We start from the raw sequence: 20,740 nt of genomic DNA on the forward strand, positions 1-20,740 counted from the left end.
ATACCCTTTATGCTGCCTGGCGTAATACATTGATTTCTGCATGGTAGTGCTGTCTTAATTCGAGTATGGCAGTTTTGCACTTCCCGGAAATCACGGTTGCAACATTTAGCGTTTGTTCTTCTTTGCCAAACTGCAACTGGGCAGAGCATTAGTGCCAACATTTGACTGCTAAAGTTAAATATAAAACATATCCACTACGTAACCAAAATGGTGACCCCTTAGGATAAGAAGCGTTTAGCGTTTTTAAACTCTTCAACTTTTTGAATCTTATGAGTGGTCAGTTACTCACAGTACACTGCATTTTGACATAATTAACAGTGTGAGTACACACGGTACTAACAAGAAAATTAAGACACAGCATAGGGCTCTAAAACTGAATTCGGTTATCATTAAAACTAAATCATATACAGTTTGTAAAGATAAAAGACTTGGCCTGTAAATCATAAAGTACACCCTAGTTCAACATGCCTCAACCCATACAAAATACCGAAATCAATAGTACTACTGAAGGAAACTTCACCTGTGAACAACCAAAAGTGAAATTAAGAAATCCATGTGTGGCACTGTAGTACCTTGAGGTAGTCTCCACCTCAGCTGCTGGTGGTGGACTGCATGTGTTGTCTTGTTTCTGTCAGATAGCAACCAAGCCTGTGGCATTCTCTAAGGCATCGGCAGGCTCAGCATTCATGGACAAATATGTGCTGATAAGAAAGCTGCTTTGTTGTATCTCTGAACCTTGAAGGTGTCGATGAAGAGCTCAGAAAGATATAAACTTGTCATGGCAAGGAGAAGAAATGTATAGTAAACATCATGAAAAAAAAGGAAGTTACTTCTTTTTTTTTTTAAGAAAATAAAGAAAAACAAATGAGGCTGCAGATGTGGTTACAGACAACGTTAAGTGTCAAACGGAGAAAGAAAGACAAACCCTCACCATCAGCTAGTCCACTTGTGTCCGATAATGGATGCCGGCAGGGGCTGCTGTGTTTACGGTGCGCTGGCCCTTTAAGACAGCCCCGTGTTTCCATTGGCACGGTGACGTCAGAGCAGTGAAGGACTCCAGCCTATCCTCTCCAAACAGTGAAGGCAATGGTCCTGGCAGAGAGTCCTGCTTTCGGAGGGACACTTTTACACTGAAAGCTAAGGCAAAGCGCCCGTCGCTGAAATGAAACAGAGCCCTCGGGCACTCGCCGTGGATTAAAACGGAAACTTTTGCGATGGCTCTGAACGTGAAAAAGTAGCACGAGAAAGCAAAGCACGCTAAAAAAAAAAAAAAAAAAAAAACCCGCCGCCGCCGCCAACGGACCTTCTACTGCAAAAAGCAACTCCTGGTAGATGCACGGCCACTGCTGAAAAAATATGCTCCAGCCGAGCCGCCTCAACCCCGGCTTCAGTGGCAGATTCCCAGCCTTATAACCAGTTTCGTGAGACGTTCGCCGGCTCCTGTTTGTTTTGTTTATTTTTCCCGCTTCTTACCTATAAAGTCCCGCTGTGCACGTCTCCCCCCCCTCAACCCCCGACCCACCTGCGAGAGAGCATTATGGCAGGGAAGCTGACAGCAGCGCAAGGCACGGGAATACTGCTGGTGACAGCCAACGTTGGATCTCTGTTCGAGGATGTGAGTTTCTCCATTGATACACGCTGCCGCTGTTGTGTGTTTCTTTTTCTTTAATTCACACTGTCAACTCCCGTCTTCATGTCATAAAGCTAAAGCTGGTCACGACTCGTGTTGTATGTGTGTGACAAGTCGCGTGCGGTAGCCAAACACCTATACTGCCGCGCGCACACACACACACACCACATGGGCCTCTCATATCCATAACGCTAGCCGTGTGTGTGTCCAGGGTTTTGTGTTGTACACATGCAGTGACCCACTTTCTCTTTCATGTCTGCCTGTTCTGTGTCAATGTAAAGATGTGAGGATCGATCATGGCGTGCAGCATGTCACTGCTCTGCTGTTGCCATGACCATGATGGTTATTCTCCACGAGCCAACCTGTAACTTAGGTAATAATCAGGCATGCAGCAGCAGCAGCAGCAGTTTACATTGGCAGGGTACACCCACCTTTAAGGCTGATGTGAGTCTGCTTGTGTGCAGCACAGAAAACTTATGTAAGTTAGATGAGGGTTGTTTTATTGAGGAAGTACAAACCATGTATTGCTACTGGAGTGCCTAGTGGTGGATGAGCATTTCTATATTTTTCATATGCAGGAGTATATGAGTATATGCTGCCTGCTTACCACCTCTTGAGGTTTTTATGCGACACACATTGCGGTAGCTGGTTGTTTAAAACCTTTCTTTCATTCATGTTGAAGGCTACTCTGCAGCGTTTCACTCAGCAGAAGGTGGGGTGTTTCCTAGAGTAGACCGGGGGGGTTATGAATAACACACTGATGCCAATTGAGATTGTGGACTCACCAACATCCTATTTGCATCATGACGAGAACAAGCAGCATTCAAATATTCCACTCTAGATAAACCCCACATACTTGCTCAGCCGAAAGAAAGCAAAAGCATGCCATGTGTTTTTAAAATAGGTGTGTCAGGCCTCCTAAGGAGTGTCTGTGCGGGTCGATGAATGACGATCTGCTTGGACTTGGACTCCGTGTTTGACTGTACTTTGCTACAAGCCTAATGGCACTTAATTATGGAGGAAAGTGTAGCTGTTACGCTCAAACGCTTCAAGTTCAAACGCTTTGTGTCACTTTCCGTGTTGTGTCAATACAGAGTCACCCCCTCCCCCCCTCCCTCCCTTCTTCCTCCCTCTTTTCACCCGTGTGAAGAGCTGATCCCAAACATGAGGGAAGAGCGGTCTCCCTTGCTGGAGTAAGCCTATAAATAGCCTGCCTCTCACAAGCAGCATGCTTTGGGTGTCTTGTGAATTTTTCTTTTTTCTTTTTTTTTTTTCCCTGTCTCCACCAGACTTCCAACAGACTGAGCCAAAATGCACATTAGACCATGTTTCCTTTTATGAGTGGGTGTCCCGGTCATATATGAGGCTATCTGTAGTCTGCACTGTTGAATGAAGTCTTTGTGGACTGCCTTTTTTCACTATTATGTCCAATATAGATGAGACGATTCTGTCATTGCGTAGCCTGACCCCGATTCCACAACACACTGTATGAAATGGACCAGGCCCTCTGTGTCGGAGGTATATTCCCTTCTCATGCAGTCTCGATGGAATATAAGCTCTTTGGAACTTTTCTTTGCACATTACTCAAAATGACATGGCTAAACACACTCTTAACAGGCCCAACACACAGTTGTGGTGTGTTTGAACAAGGAGTGCCACTCTGCAAGTATTGATTAAAGCCTGTAATGTAAAATATACAGATTTCTTTCTCTGTGTTGATTAAAGGTGTAAGAGAACGAGGTATGTTAAGATCAACAAGACGAGATGGCTGCGGATCGATCGATAAGTTTAAGATTGACTGTTGTAGGCTGTGTTATGAAATGCTGTAGTGCCTAAAGAGGTTTGGATCTTTGAGTTTGCAGGTTTGAGCTGGAAAGATGCAGATTAAAGGTGCGAGTGCAAAACATTTGGTGCACGAAGAAAGCAAACCGGACTCAAGCGGAAAGTCAGTTCGTTCTGTGCTTTCTGAAACTGGTGGCCTTGTGGGAAAGTTTTTTTTTTGTTGGTGATAATGTGGCCGTTTCAGATTAAAAACATGGAAATGCACATTTTGAAAGCAGATTAGCACATTTGCTATTGCACAAGTGAAAAGTTGATGTCATAAATGATAGAACACACCCGAACGCAATTCAGTATACTCTGCCAGGTCTTACTTTGTCTGGTCTGACCACCAGCTTCATTTTCTATTTGCTGCATAATTGATATTCCTGAGATTATTTCGTCGACTTTATGTTTTTGCGTTGTGTATGCTCACTTTAATGCAGCATTCGTTGCATGAACTTGAAAGCATGTAGTAACTGTGTAGAAACTACACAAAGGCACACTTTTAATAAAAACAATGAAGCAAAGATACTGCAAAATACTGTCCTGTTTGTCCCACTCATAAGTCTTAGAAGTCTTAGAAGACTCCCTGTTGTTAAAAGTTGCTGGAAGAACTCGCACGGTGTAGCGCTCAGTAACTAAAGTTGCTGTAGACCACTATTAAGCATCTCACCACAAAAATACAACGTCTTAGATGATGGGTTCATGAACTGCATCGCAGCGCCACGACTGTGCCTGCAAGCTGTAAACTGTAGGTGGCCCAGTGGGGAACAAAACCCTCAACTGTACTGGTCTTAATGCCTGCTGCAACCACTTCCAATTAAGTCACACAATACTGTTTTTCCAAGATGCTGCCTTGCAGTTAAATGTCCAAGTTTGCTTTTTTTTTAATGCTTGTAACAGTATTCTTTCCCTCACGCTGTTTGATATGGAAAATAAAACATGTGGCCTGTGCATGGTGCCTTCATTTCAAACTGCTCGTCTGCTACTCAGCCCATTTAAATTTTTCCTGACTCCACTCATCGGTTATTGTTTGAACGTCTAAAACGGAAGACAGAAATCCTCAAGCTCAAGCCATTTTCCATTTCCAATGTTGAGCCTCTGAGCCATTCTCAGTGAATCTAATTATGACGGCAAACATCGGTTTCTCCCATGTTTAAAACGGCCATCAACACCGCTAACCAGTATTTGCTTTCTCTTGAGTTTCACATGCTCACTTTGTGTTTCTAAGGTAAAGTCGCCCCCCTAACCCCTCCAGCGGAGAGCTGGATTGTCTGCTTGCTGCTTTACTTTTTCAATAAGTGAACCGGTCAGGCGGAGAACAGCAGGGTTCAGTTCTTAAAGGTGACTTGATTAAATAGAGCAGCAAGCATCCACTCGGATGTGCCACTATGACAACAGGGAGATAACTGTGTTGTTCACGTGAAACGCCACACGTAGCAGACACTGAACTGAAATGTTCTTACCCTTTATTAACTATTACTAATTCATTTATTCCTATCCAAACTGTGTCTGCTTTCTTTTAGTCTTTACCCTGATGTTTTGCTCAGCGGTGCTTTTAGTTCTAATGTTCAGTGATAAAGTTGTTGTCACTTGTACCGATACAGCTCCAAAACTCACAGTAAATAAATGTTTATTAATTTATTTAGAGCAAAAAATCCTTAAATGTTGACCATATGCTGAAGCAGTTATGTCATATTGAACAGCTGCAGGGGGGCAATGGCGCTTTAACATACATTATACAAGCCTTAGGATATCTACTCTCCAGGGTTAAGTTCAGTTTCCATCCATCGCTGCAGGATTCCTACGCGTCCTGTGGGATCCCTGATCCAAAGTCGAATGGAGAAGCAACGGTACAGAGGGAGAGATTAGCAGGAAGTTTGTCAGTTATTAGATGCTAGCGTTAGCGGTAGCTGCTTGTCATTACTACCTGTGTGTGTCCAGAGGAGCGAGGAAAGGAGTAGCGAGAGGAGTGAAGAGAGGAGCAGGGAGAGATGCAAGGAAAGGAGCAGAGAGAGGAGTGAGGAAAGATGCAAGGAGCAGGATCTAGAGACTTTTCCACACTGTATAGGGTAATTTCAATAAAATGATTAATTGATTTCTGGCCTGACCCTCATGAGTTCCACAAGTACTGTTTGTATTTATTGTATTTCTATAAGACTGACCTGAGAACAGACTACTGGGAGAACATCTGGCCATTTGCATGCATGTGAGCATCAATGGCCGCCCCACTGCTGAGCTCCACTACACAAGAGCTCTGGAGTTTTTCTACAACAAGCCCAGAAAAATCAAATGCTCACAGGCTGCATGTGAGATGTGTCATTAAGTATTCTGACTTGTAAATAAATAAAAGGTGTGAGTACATTTCTGTGTTGCGACATTACATTTTAAAAACATTTTCTACACATAAATGTCAAAAGCTGTAAATTGAGACAAAATACAAACATGTATAATCCTGTCTAAGAATTCCAGGGTCATTTAATTGAAACTATTCTCACTCGCATGAATACGGGTTGACTTCTAGATGTAGTATTTAGTTTGTCTGTTCCAGGTTACTGTGGAAACATGGTGTTTCAACATGGCAGCCTCCATGAAAGGGGACCTGCTCCTACTGTAGCTATAAAAGGATCATTTTTAAGTAACAAAAATAAAAAGATTCTTTTTTTCAGGTGATTATACATGCATGAAAAGTAGTTCCTTTGCGCCGTAGCATGTAAAACTTTTTTAAAAAATTCAAAAGTCTTAAGGACCCAACGGTCAGTTCAAAACTGGTCATGCCAAACTGGCCACACTGCCACACTTCAGGGCATCTACGGCACTGGCTGTATGGAGTTCCTGTACTCTGATTTAACTCTGGCTGGAAGCTCCTCCACTGCCAGTATATGTGGGCATGTTCAGATCATACATGTTATGCTCGGGAGTGTTTTCCTTTTTAGTGCTGGTTTGTTTTAACAGGTAGACTCTATGCTGGCTGGACTTGGGTGTCACCAAATAAAAGCAGCGTGATGCCTGAGGCGAAGTTTTGTTTTAGAGAAGACGGTTCAACAAAGCATTTACAGGAAACTATTACGAAATTGTTTCATTGGTGTAATTCATGCTTCAAAAACTAAAAAAATATCCTCAAGTGCAAAGTGCTTATTGCAAGTTACTACCTATAATTCTTTACCTGAGAATATCAGACAAGCCTGTGCAGGTACTGCACCACCATCATGCTTTACGCAGGCTTCACAGTTCCAAAGAGTGGAATCTAGTTGATTTAACATCGTCCGCCACCCAAAACCTCTTACAAGAGATCTTTGTCAGCTATTTTTTTTTACAAGCCCTCAGCTTGCTTGTATTTGTGCAGTTTGAACCTTAATAAACCCCAAAAAAGGAACAAAGTAAACTTTTCCCACTACGGTTCAATCCAGAGTAGTGAAAATATAGATTTGCGTGATGGAGTGTCCTTGTCCTTTATAAGATCTCTGGTGGTAACTTAATCTGGCTTGCTGACAGTAACTGAGAGATCATATCATGACTTTTGGAGACCTTCCAGTGGAAAGCCCAGTTGGATTAATCCAAATGACTAAAATCTGACAAACAGATGCCAACTCTCAAACTAGATTTCATTGCCGAGGACGTAAACTGATGTATTGCCCTGCCTTTGAAGGCTAGCACTCCTCTCTCATTGTATCGGCCTAATGATGGCTCCGACATTCTCCTCAAGTGCTCTCACTGCAGTAAACACTGGACACTGGCTGTGTTTTTCTTTTGATTACAACCACTCTTTTTTTGATTACATATACCTCTTGTTTGCCAAGCCAAGATGATCATACAGTGATGCAATAGATTACTATGAATAGTACATCTTGTGGTTTTGGTCATCCAACTTATTTTTTTCATCGTGTCTCTCTGTTTCGCTCTCACTGTCTCTCCCTCGCCTGTCCACTGACAGCTCATTAACTCAGGCTGTCACAGCCCGGACCCCACTGAGCCTGCATATTTACACCACCAAAGATAGAACAGAGCAGGAAAAAATTCCTGCCTGACTGAGTGTGTCCTCAAACCTGGAAGCTCTGCATACACTGCTCCCAGTATTTAGACTTCAGTGACTGTTATACAGTGTGTGTGTGTGTGGTTGGGATGATCCTTGTCATTACCAAACGTACATATAAAGATGTTACTGCAGCCAGCGTACACTCTGGAAACTATATTTAGCCTTTAGTCACATGGCTGGTGGTAGTGAATTCCCTAACTGAATAATGTAATTGAGCATTCAGGATGTGTATTTATAACGTTGGCAGTGGTGTGTCTGATACCAGACATGATGCTGTGTTGATACAGGGTTTAAATAGATGAAGCTAAAAATGTGTGAATGGGTGTAGTCTCAATGTAAAGCCTTTCACTTTGCGACCCACTCTCCGTGTTTCCTCCAGACTCCTCAGCTCAACTTTTTTTCTGCGCAGAGGCTCAAACATCAGAGCCGATGACTAAATACTTCATCTGACAGTTTGATTTCGCGTTTCTTCCTCTGCCAAAGTCTGTTCCAGTGCGTTGCTGCAGGAGTGGAAAAGTTTATGAAAGAAAGATCAGATGATGCTATTTTGGTGTTCTCCGAGCTCTGCCCTCCTCCGTCCTGTCATAACACGGAATTAGTATTTCAAAAGGAAAAGAAGTCGGAGGGAGACGAATGTTGCTACCAGCAGGCAACGAAGAGTCAGAATTTACAAAGTACAACATATTCCTCATCCGTATGTAGCATCCATCCAGAAATACATCTATTAATTCATTACTATGAAAGATAAATGATGATAGTGTAACTGTTAGGAACTAATTTGTTGGGTTTTTAAATTAAAGGGTGTATTTTTATTTGGTTGTCACCAGTAAGACTTTATCATATGAGTGCTGAAAAAATGCTTATCAATAAAGATGGTAAAAAAATGATGAATGGTAGAAAACTGAGTGGTAATATGCAATGATTGTTGTTTCTTTTACATTTATGTTAATAAGTAACCCACAAGATTCTCTTTAAATTTGTTTCATAGAGTGGTCGTTTCAAAATTTCTCAATGAATTCTGTTGATTTTAATTAACGTTGCATAACTTGACACATGAATTCACCCCAGTGACCAATGGCAATAGCCGTCTTAGAGGATATTCGGACAGGATCCAACGCCATGGCGAATCGTGGCAGGGTTTCCGAACAAGTGTAAGGTGGGCTGCTCGGGGTATGTCTATTTGTGCTGAATGTAAAGTCAGCACAACATGTGTGAAACATTCAGGAAATAACTTTTATTTCCCTGATTAAACCAGCTTTATCGATGCCGGACTGTCTGACTCTTGATGAAAGCTTTCTCCCTCCCTCTCTGTTTCTGAAACTATCGGACACAAACCGACGGAAACTTCTTTGTGTCACTGTTTTGGAGCGTAAATTGGGAGACAGACACAGATTTAGAAGTTGGGTACACAAAATGAACAAAGTCAGAAAACGCAAACAGGTAGAGTATCAAAGTTTAGTCCATGAATCCACCTGGATAGCCTCAGTTTCAGTGACATTTAAGGCCGACTATGGGGTTTGCCCAATCTTTTTGATTGGCGGCTGCAGCTTGATGTCATGTACCACCACAGCCAAAACACACTACCCGCACTCAAATGAATGGAAAAACCTGCATTTTCGTCGCAGTGCCGGATCCTGTCTGAAGGGCTGACTTTTGCTGGAACAGTTTGATTACGCGTTCCTCTGTCAGAGTATAAAGTGATCCACTAGAGAGTTTAGCAGATGACTGTGCAAAAACGTCTTTTAAAGAAATGTTTTGTCCCGTTAGCATATGGGCTAACGAGATTTCTGACTAAAAGAGTTTTTCTTCCCTCTTCAGAAATTGAATGAAATAACATTAAGCCTATCTGGCTGTTTTTTCTGAGCTCTATCCCCCCAGTTGCTGAGTCAGGTCGCCATGCGCCCGAACAGAGCAGAAGAGTCTGCTCGAGCCTAAACCAGCGGAGGTGCGGACATGATCATGTTGCTGATGTGGGGACCCCCCACCCTACTCTGGCTGGCCTGAGCTGTTGATCTTCACAAGCAAAATAAGCAGTCAGTCACTGAACCAGCCTGGAGAGTTTATAGTTAGAAGGTGGGGGTGTCTCCAGGGAAATGACGCACTCACAGACGTATATGTGAATCTGGAGATAGAAACACAATGACTCTCAGTAATGTATAACATCAGACAGGGACTTTACAGTGGGTCGACATGGCCAACTTTTTCCAGAGTTCATTGACCCCACTCAAGAGGATTTGACAGAGTGTGTGTGTGTGTGTGTGTGTGTGTGTGTGTGTGTGTGTGTGTGTGTGAGCAGAACGGGACAATGAATAGCCAGGCCCCGTTGGGCCCAGATAAGGAACTGGGATAAGGGTGGGAGTGTCGACGCTAAGCAAGGGAAGCTTGGGTTCACTCCAAGAGCCATAATTATCCAGGATGGGAAAGCCAGAGGGGGATACCCCCCCCACCCATCCTACTGATGAGGACGGGACTCATTCATAAGATTCCCCAAAGAGACAAGAGCAGTGGAGTGGGTTCAGTCCCTCTGAAAACTCACATACAGTAGTACAATGGAACAGATGCAACAGGAGCTCAGTCCGTATCAAGTCATTGTTTCTGCTTGTGTTGAATCATGTTGACTACAGAGGAGGAGGAGGAGACACGTTTCTTTGCTTCATTTTATGTCAGACGTTTTATTTTGGTCACCTTGGATGCTTCCTTCCAGTACAAGCGGTACAAGTCACCTCCGGCTTGTTGCGGTAGCCATAGTTATACACAAGGCTCATTAATGTCAGCCGCAAAAGACAGGAGATGTTTAAGAGCTCCAAACTAGTTATTAAGTGTATTCTTTCTTATTGCATGCTGCCGTCAAAATGTCACATAGTGCAGGTCTGATTCTCACAGACAACAGCCAGCGTGAAGGTTTAGAAAGGTTTCCGCGTGTAAGCTATTTGACCCATTTACTGTACGACATTTACATCAACACCAAACCAGGTTACTCCAGTAACTGGGTTAAAAACAGCAGCTCTGCACTCATAAACATGAAGCGCTGATTAGCTGGTAATATGTCAGACCCAAAGTGGGCTAATGTCACTACCGTGTTGCGATGGTGCATTAGTAGATGTTGCCCGGAGGCGGCGAGGCTTGAGTAGCAGCCGTCTCCCATCTGCACAAACTGAACGTTAGTTGAGATGCAGAAAGGAGTTTCCTGAAGGAGGTCTTTGTGTCTCTGTCTCCAGCTAAAGTACACACTGTGGATTTCCATGTCCAGACATGCCTGGCTGTTAAGATATTCATTGTGTTTGGCGGTGGAAGTCGCGTGTTTAGTGAGTGTGGAGTGTTTTCAGGTCAAATGTTCATTCATTTAGCTTACATTAGACAAAGAATGTCAGTGATTGTTTCTCTCTGTTCATGTACATATGTAGTCACATTTAAAAGAGGGTTATTCTGAAAGTTTTTTTGCTGTACAACTTTAAAAGAGGGTTATTCTGAAAGTTTTTTTGCTGTACAACAACACTCCAGATCCTCAGCTCTTGTTTTTGTCTGCTGAGGTTTGACTGGAGCCTGATTATATCAATCAGCCGACATTATCAGATGATATTTGCCTCTTGCAGACACATCGGTATCGGTGTGCTGACTCGTAAGATGTTTTGTTAAGGTTTATAAAATGAATATGGGTGTCACTGCAGAGCTTATCCAGCAGAGTGAACTGGAATTTACAACTGCATAATACAGAGTAATCAAAGAAGAAAGTCCCAGCAATGTCAACACGTTTAAACCATATTTAACTTAAATATAAGGTTGAAGTTTGTTTAAGAAAGCAGCCTTCTGAGTACCTTTGCATACTCATACTTGTGCACAATCCACAGAGAACAGGTTTATTTCCCCAAGATCATATTGCTAATCTGTGAATTTTACTGTTCAACTCTACTGATTAGTATTCTATACCAGTCAGGCCCTAGTTTTGAGATAGCTGTCTCAAATAACTGCTGATGAAATATATTTTATCTGCGCAGATTGAAGTGTCAGCGGCAGATATCTTCAAACCTCATGACAAAAGCCAAACATGGCGTGCAGGGAGCCGTTTTGTTGAGCAGACTTTGTAACTTGCCGTAAGTCGCTCGATAAAGGTGTTGCTGAGAATCATGACTTTTACCTCCGTTCACATATTGATATGGTCGGAAAGTTCACAGCTTCTTGCTTAACTCACACTTCATCAAAGCCTCTGGTTGACGCTGACCATGTGGCTTTTGTTCCGCGAGTTTGGCGATCTTCTAGAAGGAGAGATGTTGAATAGTTTGCAGTAAGAGGTTTATGTGTTTCTTATGTTTTTAACGGCGTGTCATGAAGCTGTTGGTATTTATATGTATTTATGTTGTTTATGTGCAGTGCTTAAGCTTGCGTCAGCGCTGTTTATCAAAGGAATTTGGCTCACTTTCATCTTGTAAACCCAAAGTGTGTGTTTTAAAGAGTTCACTTAGCAACAGCAGGCCTTCTGTCCACTTATGTTTCCTTATCTATGATCCACGTCTGCTCCACTTACGTAGGATCTGTTGTGAACATGTGCTGATGTCAGTTTCACACCTCTTTCTGTCCCATGCTCACATGAACCCATGCGCATGCTTTTCTCCCCGTCCTGCTGTGTTTTCTCGAAGTGACTGTCTGCTGGGGAGACACACAAACTGAATGATTACAGAAGCGCTCATACCTCTTTTATCTCCATAGAAGCCAAACTTCTGAAATAAAGGAGCTGTGGCTCGCAGCCTGACTGTGCTGTCGCAGAAGCAGGACCTTAACATATCCGTCCTCCCTGCTCTGCTCCACATTACACCACGCGGAGCTCTTATAGCCGGCAGCTGCAGGGTTTGTTCAAAGACAGGATGCATAAATACATCACATGTCTTTACAGATTGGATAAATGGAAGGGACAGCTGTGCAGACTTGACTTTCACTGAAATTTAAGGACATTATTACAAGCTCTGCAGTACTTCACTTTCAATACATTTATTTCAGAGTTGACATTATCGCGTTAAAGGGGAATTGTTTGTGGAATCTGAACTGTGTTTTCTCGTTACAGCCTCAACCATGGCTGAGTAGATTAAGGCAAGGTCCAGAATTATTAGATACCAAATGATTGCAGTATAAACTCTCTGCAAGGCTACAATGAAATCAGGTCAAACAGTTGCTGTCGTGCGAACTCCAGTGATAACTAAACTGTGAAGTTGTTTTGTCACTGATAGAAGATGCAACTGTTTCTTTACAAAAACTGATGAGAAAGATTTAAGTTCATTTCAGTGTTTTCATGAGCAGCTAATAGTCGGCGTAGTTGAGTGATATGTTTCAATTTTGCACCGCCTCCATCCCAACCAGCGACTACAGATATATTTAACAGTCACAAAATTATTATGCATTAGTTCAATTAGCCAACCTGAGTGCGGAGGCCCCGTCTTTCACTGACCCTTATTGTATAAATAACATTTAGGATTGGATATTGAGACGCAGCTCTTACATTTACCTGTGCCAAATTTCTAACAATGCAGGATTATTTAATATATTAGCTTTTGTTTCTAGTTCAATACTTTGAGAATTGTCCTTATTTCCATTCTTCTTGGGAAGAGCTAAGACAACTAGCTGCGGGCTGTAGCTTCATATTTAGCGTACAGGCCAGAGAGCGGTATCAGTCCTCTCATGAAGCTTAGCAAGAAAATCCAGTTTCTTTTGGAGAAGTTTGGCCGTACTGTGCCTTGTCTTCAGTACTAGTTGAAGCGAGTCCATTAGCGGGTTAGTGAAATGTTGATGGAAGAGTCATAACCTATCACTGAGTAAACATGAGAAACAAGCTTCTTGTTTTACAGTTGAAACCAGATAGCGTTGGTGACCATGTCCATCACCTTATATGTCAATATGCCAGAGGTTTGAACTAGCTGACTGACTGACATTACCATGTCTGAGCCCTGCCCTGTGTGCTCATATGTCACTTCTAAGACTCTCTCTTTGCCTTTGTCACTAGCCGTCCTTGCATAACCACCTGTTACACAGAAGCGTCTGCTAACATCTGAAGGGCATGTTATGAGCGTCACATGTCAGGTCTTCCACTCGACATGCACTGTCATGAACTTGTTTTGCAGGTTAGACAAAAGCATACGCTTTGGACGCTCTTGGGAAAGTCTTCATCAGCCTCCAGCTGGGCTGCACTTCTTCTTCTCTCCTCTCATTCCCTTTATCTCCTGCATGGACCTCTACACTCACCAGCCCCCTTTATCTTTTTCCCCGTACACACTCAGCCACACATTCCCAGCAGGACGGGTGTTTATTTAACCCTAAGCCTTTGATAGAGAGTGCTTATTGTTTCTGCTCCACGTACAGTCAGTGGTTGAATATTTCCCAGTTAAGGCCATTGTGTTATTATTATTTTTTTTTCCTACACAGCCCCAGCCTGAAAAAATCACTAGCTGGTCTGGCCATGTCATTAAGCAGCGCCTGGTACTGACTATACTTTTCCTCCGGCCTCTTGCTTTTTTCGAGTTTCCCGGTGTGGAGTCATTGCGGTTGGTCAGAGCACCTGGATGGCATTACCGAACACTGTGCCTCTATAAATATCGGGCATGATTCAGTCATGAACACACACTCTTCTGGCGAATTAAGAAGCGTATACATGCACCAATCGGAGTGTTACATTGCTCAAAAGTATATCTTCCATCACTCAGATCTACGTCTGGTTTCTCTCAACAACTTGCTAAGCCATAATGGAAAACTCCCTCCCAATGAACATCAGTATTTTACTGTTTGACATCCTCTGGTTCCCATTTAAGGCAAGCCAAGATGTACGCTGATAGAGCAGTACGTAACACACACACACACACACACACACACACACACACACACACACTAATACAGCACTGCTGGCACTCCATCACTACTGAAATAGCTTGATAGCTCCTGTTATATGTCAGATGGCACTCCAGAGTTTGAGCTTCGTATTTAATATACCTGAGAAAGCACCGTGTGGAATACTGACTGCGTATACAGCACATGGAAATATTGGTTTTCGTGGCTCTCGTCGGTCACTTGTTGTGCTGCATCCAGGATGCTCTCATTGTTTTGTGCCCTCTGATGCAAATAGAGGCCCAGCTGCAGCGCAGAGGGTGGTTGGTATTGAGTGTTACTCCTCAGCGAGCTGCTGTGGTGTTGGCTCTTGGCGCCTGCTTTAATTACCGCATCATTAGTCCTCCCACTCTCAGCCTCACTCCAGGAGAAAATGAAGACCTTGAATGTATCATTTGTTCAAAATACTGAACATGACATGCTAAAAAAAAGTTGTACACACAGCTGCAAACATGTATAAGAACATTTCTTTACTGTATTTGTTAATAACTATCACGTCTCAGGTGATGAATGCCAAACTACAACACTTCAAATGTTATTATATATGAATATCAAAGCATGAAGTATGTACAAAGTATTTATTTGTCATTAATGAACTTCTTTTTACATGTGCACATTCTGCTGCAGCTGAACAAACTGAAACAAACAAGGCCATGAGATGCAGCTGAAAGCTCTGAAAGGAATCGAATTCATAATAAATGATATCAGTTAATGACGCGTGCCTGTGTTTTGAACATGCCTGGTTGTGAATGTGTGTGGTGAGGAAGACTGCGACGTCGCCTCTCTCGCTCCATTCATATGGCGACTATGTAATTAGCTCGAGGTAGCAGCGCGAGAGAACTCGCTCTCCTTTTGAGTTGAAGTGTGTAAATCGTGCGCCGCTGCATCGCGAGTGCTGCCAACTCCGAGGCTTTTCACCTTTGCCACCCGATGGCATAAAACCTCATTTGAGAACTAATCACATTAACGATGACTCCGTCCTATTCGAGGGTGCCAGTGAGTCAGCGTGCAGTGCTGGCGCTCTGACACTGAAGCAGCTGAATGGAATTCAGCCATCTTTAGATTTATTTTTTACCTGTGCTTTGCGTAGCAGAAAATGTGTTTTTGAAAAATTTGAGTTCAATTACAGAATGAATGAAACCATTTATTTTTTAATGTTTTTTTTGGTAAATTTTTTATTTTTTTAAAATATCACAAACGTGATTATTTGCAGCTCTGTTGTCGACCGTGTTGATGTCCCTGTGTTGTGAACAGCCGGGTGGGAGTATGACCACTCCCTGCTGATTTCCCCTTTGTTTCTGAAATTGTCACTGGGCTTTTGCCAGTTTTCCAAGCACATGTGTGTGTTTGTGTGTGGTCCCCTAACTGCCTTATCATCCCCTGGCCTTTTGCAGAGGGTTATCGCTCGGTCTTCCACTACGAACAGTAAAGTTTCCACTGCGGACGGCTCAAACAATGCAGACCCTCCCCTCGTCTCTCCGCCTCTACTGCCTCTCCTCTGGCTGCTATATATAGACCTCAAACCACAAGTATATCTTTGTCTAAGACATCCTATTATTTCTTTATGGCGTTGCCGGAAAAAAGTCCCATGGTCCAGAGGCCTGGGAAACTGTGTGACAGTTGAGTACTCAGCCTCACCCAAATTTCCTCTTCCACTGACAAAAACAGTGCGAAAGTTAGGAAAGGAGACAATAAATCAGGCAGGGATCGGGTATTTTAAGGGTCAAGTTGTGATTGGTCTAAATAAAGCTCATCCGTGTGCTTTTTGTAGAAATGTTTCCTCAGAGACAGAGTGTTTTTGTTTGTTTGTTTCAGTAACAATGTATGAGCTGTGTGTCAGTCAGTGTGTCTGTGATGAAAGGGGGTGGATTTGAACAGAAAGGTGGACAGTGATTTTAAGTGGTCATTTGACAGGCTTTAGATAAAAGGAGGTCACACTTGCCACTTAGACACACACACACACACACACACACACACACACACACACACACACACACACACACTTGTCTGAAGGGTTGCTCTGGCCATTTGCCTGCTGCCTGTCAGCGCCCCTTCAAACAAGTGTCCGTTTGTCTCTATGGGCTCCACGGGACAGGCCAGTCCACATACCAGCTGAACAGATGGTACCATCTCCACCTTGCCTGCCTCGCAGGTTTTTATTACCCAATTTGGCAAGCTGGAGGCTAGTTAGAGAGGGAAGACAAAAGCCTGGTTAAAAAAAAAAGGAGCACATTTATCCACCTACTAATGCTCATCATTTAGCTTTTATAGGTATTTGCTTTGTCTGTAGGGCAGATGGACACCTTGTTAAATTGTGTAAGTGAAATGTATATTCCTGCACGAGCTGTGCTTAGCCAGTCACTTGGGTTGTAGAAAAATTCCAGCTGTACCACTGAGAGCAGAAAAAAATATGTACTTAAGCTATTTAAAGCTGTCCAATAGATATAAAACTGTCAAGACACAAAATAGTGCAAGGGTTTACAAGGTTTGGCATCTGGTTTGTGGTCCTGTCTTGTAAAATGAGCTCAGAACTATCACAGGGCTGCCTCTTCATGTGGCACATCTTTATTCTCTTTATACCTTTTATATCTAGACACACACAGATATGAACTTGAGGAACATTAAGCTTTACAAGCAGTGCGCTGTTGACCTGTACACCCCTGGCCTAGTTATGTCCCCTCCTGTTGTACTCATCTTCATCTTGATATCTACCTGCAGTAGACTCTTAAGGCTTACAGTGACGTGGTCAACTTCTGTCCTAGTTATGTCCTGTCTGTAAAATGTAGCCACGTTAAACACGTGACTTTATTAGACATGGTTGCAGAAACACAGCTCGGGGGCCTCAGTGCTCACGCTAAAGTGATCAGAGATGATAGCAGAGGGAGACTAAGCCCGTCTCCTCCGCTCTTCTGAATAGCAGCATCTCCAGTCAGAGCTGCAGACCTTTGTTTGTTCACTGGTCCTGGCTCTGGCTTTTATTATCTGAAAATAAGCAAGGGATTGCATTTCCATCAGGCCACAAGCCTGTCAGACCACTGATGTTCAGCTTCTGAGACATTTTTCAAGAAGGCAAGATTCACTTTCACATTTACATTTACATTAAGTCTTGCTAATGGCCAAAAGTTGGTGTTTTTGCTTAAAATATGCTGAAAAATTGTGTGCTTATTTGACTGTCTCTGGATAAAATGATGATGAAGCAGAGTTAGAAAGCTGAAACTGTGGTTGCATTCTCAGCAGTGAGTCTAGCACTTTTGGTCTTGAATGCGAAGCACTTGTTCGTGTCTTTTGGGCTCACATATTCATGTTTTGGACACACAGGTTCAGACACAGACAGTGAGACGTGAGAGTGTGTTTTTATCTGATTGGCTGCTGGCAGAGGTAAAGTGGTGCGTGAAGGGAAAATAGGTGGCTGAGAATGCTGGACTTGGTCTGGCCTTTCCAGTCCATATTTCACACACATCATTCACATCATATATTTTTACTTCTCTCTTCTCAGCTAGAAAAACAATTACAAGTCACAGTACATTTGGTGACAATGAAAACGTAAAAATCTGATATGGCGGATTAACACAGGAAGTTGCTTGAAAATTCCAATGTGAAGGTTGTAAGATGTGCTAATTATCATTTTAAAATGTATTTCTTATTGATTTGATGGCAGAAACAAGGGATGATTTTGCAGGAGAAACATGGAAATAAGGAATACAGTGACCTTTGACGCTTGGTGGACCTGTGGTTGACTGGTCCCCTTCTTTTTCCACAAGACTAACAATATAAATGGCTGTTCTTGCATTAACTTTGATTAATGAGGGTAATACACCAGTGTACAGTTTGACACATTGGAGTCCTCTAATATTAAAACAAGCCAAGGGGAAAACAGGGACTGCTAACTCAGAGTCCTTCATTCGTAGCCACACATGAACTCTGAATATAGGACGTGAACGTCTCTATTTATTATTGAAAATCGTTGTCACACATTGTTTTAAAACATGCAGTTATTCATATGTATAGAAACACATTTTTTGTCATCGCCCCAGGAGTACAGAAAATGTATGAACTGTTTTTTTTTATTAAATCTGAATGACATGAATTCATATTAAAAATCGTACTTAACATTAACCCCCAAATTCCACCGGGCGCATATGCCCCACGGTGCACAGTCAGTGTCAACTAGTCAATGTTTCAAGCCACACCAGCGTCCCAGAAGTAGACGGCCACTGGCCTCCGCGTTGAATACACGGCTGTTTTATTTTTGACGGACACCGCAAGGAGCCCACGTCAATTTACACAGAGCAGCGCAAGCTAGAGAATCCGGTGGATTTTCAAAATAAAAAACCCTGCGCAAACTGCCAGTCGTAAAAACAGACAAAAGCAAAACAAGGTAACTATGTAGCATATTTACACATGTAGAAGCATATTTTGAAGCATATAAACCGAGGAAAACGACCAAATCTGAGCAAACAGGCCAGACTTGTGTGTCGGTCACATTCATAGTCCTCAAAGGTCTCTTAGCTAACCTGTCTGCTAACTATCAATTAGCAAACTTGTTAGCTTGGATGCTAACGGAATAAGTTAACATGGTTTATTGAAAAAGGAAAAGCTGGTGATATAACGTAACACAACGGCAGCATTTTGGGCTGTCCGGCTCTCCATTCGCACAAATGCTATTGGCCAGTGGCTTGAATTCGCTTGTCTTGTCTTTGACTTTGCGGGTGTGAAAGAGCCATTAAGAGAAAGACAAGAATACAGTCATTGTTCTTTTTTTTCCTCTTCAGTAGGTTTGGTTATTATTACCATGAACTCAGTCACTACTTGTGTTAAAAATAATCCTTCATTCATTTTTGTTCATCACATTGTGGTGGGACAGATGACACTGATGGCCAGGACAGTGGGTGACATGAAAAACATTCGGGAAATGTGAATTTGGGCACACTCTCTGTGTGACATTTCTTCATGTCAGGGTGCTTCAGTTGGGCAAAATGGTTTACTTTTTAGCGACAACAATATGGGTGTGTGTGTGTGTGTGTGTGTGTGTGTGTGTGTGTGTGTCTTGGCAAAGTGTGTTTGCAAGTTTGTATGAATTTTGCATCTGGAACAGAGAGATTACGTAGAACTTTGTCTCTCAATTCCTGTTTACCCGTCTCTCATGATGACCAGTCTACACTCCTTATCCTGTGTGTGTGTTTGGTTGTGTGTCTGTGTGTGTGTGCAGTTTCCCCATTTTGTCCTGTCTTATTGTATGCCCTTATTCTGCTGGAAGGTCACCAGAGAGGGAGCAGGACTGCCCGGGAGACGTGATGAGATATATCAGATGATGAATGGGAACAGACTAAAGTAAATAGGAACCCGGGTGGTTGCATCTGTAAAACTGATGAGGTGTTTCGTAAGACCTAAAGGGAGACGTCGCTCGACTGACATCAAGGACGCTGTTGTAGAAAATGTATTGCTGAAAAAAGTTCATCATTTTGGGGAGAAGAACAGATATCAGGCAGCAATCAGCTCTTTTTGCGGTCTTGTTCAGGTCACAATTGTTTTTTTCAGTGTCCATTCATAGAAGCTACATGTGTGAATACTCAAACCACACTTACAATTAGATTGAGGGTTTTAGCTATTTCTGGCTTCAGCAATAAGACATACAATATTTTGTCTGTTGGATAATTTGCTGTTGCACAGACTATATAATTAAAGGATTTTTAGTCATGGCCCTATAAATGGTATTGTTAGTTGGTCAGTCCACCACTTTGGTCCAGACAGAAATATCTCAACAATGATTGCATCTGACCTAGAGATACTTGTGTGCAGAAGAGAAATCCACATGATTTTGTTGACCCCTTGATTTCTTTTTAGCACCAGCTGTGCAGCAGCAGCTTTTGCTTATCCAGTAAAATAGCTTAACATCTACATACAACATCTCCTTTTGGTACATTCATGGGTCTTCAGAGGATGAATTCTACTGATTTTGGTTATCCACTGACCAATTATGTACAGTCACTATACGTTTGTTAAATTAATAAACAGCCATTACACACATGGTCCCCACAGGATGACTTGTTATAATTCGGATCCCCCACACTTCTTGTCTTTCCACACGTCCGTCAATTTACTAACAACTAATCTAATTCAACATCATCTGTACATCAATCTTTAGTGCTAATTAATAATTAATAAACACGGTAAACCTATGAAACATCAGTATGCTCGCATTGTCATTTTTACCCTGTTAATATATTGATGTTAGCATCTGACTCAAAGCACCACTGTGCCTAAATATAGCCTCACAGAGCTGCTAGCATGGCTGTAGACTGTCAGTCTTTTTTTTCACATGCATACAAGATTGTCTTGTCACAGTAGACCATGTGCCAAAGATCAAACCTCTTAGGGGTACTTGCGAC

General features: G+C 42.5%; 1 protein-coding gene across 2 annotated transcripts in view; it reads left to right on the forward strand.

Annotated features, from left to right (window-relative positions):
- The first annotated feature begins 1,032 nt into the window (after positions 1 to 1,032).
- inpp5a (inositol polyphosphate-5-phosphatase A) overlaps positions 1,033 to 20,740 on the forward strand; it is a 134,870-nt gene continuing 115,162 nt past the window's right edge. For both annotated transcript variants that reach the window (XM_027278479.1, XM_027278478.1), the window contains exon 1: positions 1,033 to 1,615. In XM_027278479.1, coding sequence (XP_027134280.1) covers positions 1,538 to 1,615 — 78 coding nt within the window. In that variant the 5' untranslated portion in view covers positions 1,033 to 1,537. The remainder of the gene's footprint in view (positions 1,616 to 20,740) is intronic.

The sequence above is a fragment of the Larimichthys crocea genome, chromosome III (assembly GCF_000972845.2).
Source record: "Larimichthys crocea isolate SSNF chromosome III, L_crocea_2.0, whole genome shotgun sequence".
Taxonomy (NCBI): domain Eukaryota; kingdom Metazoa; phylum Chordata; class Actinopteri; family Sciaenidae; genus Larimichthys; species Larimichthys crocea.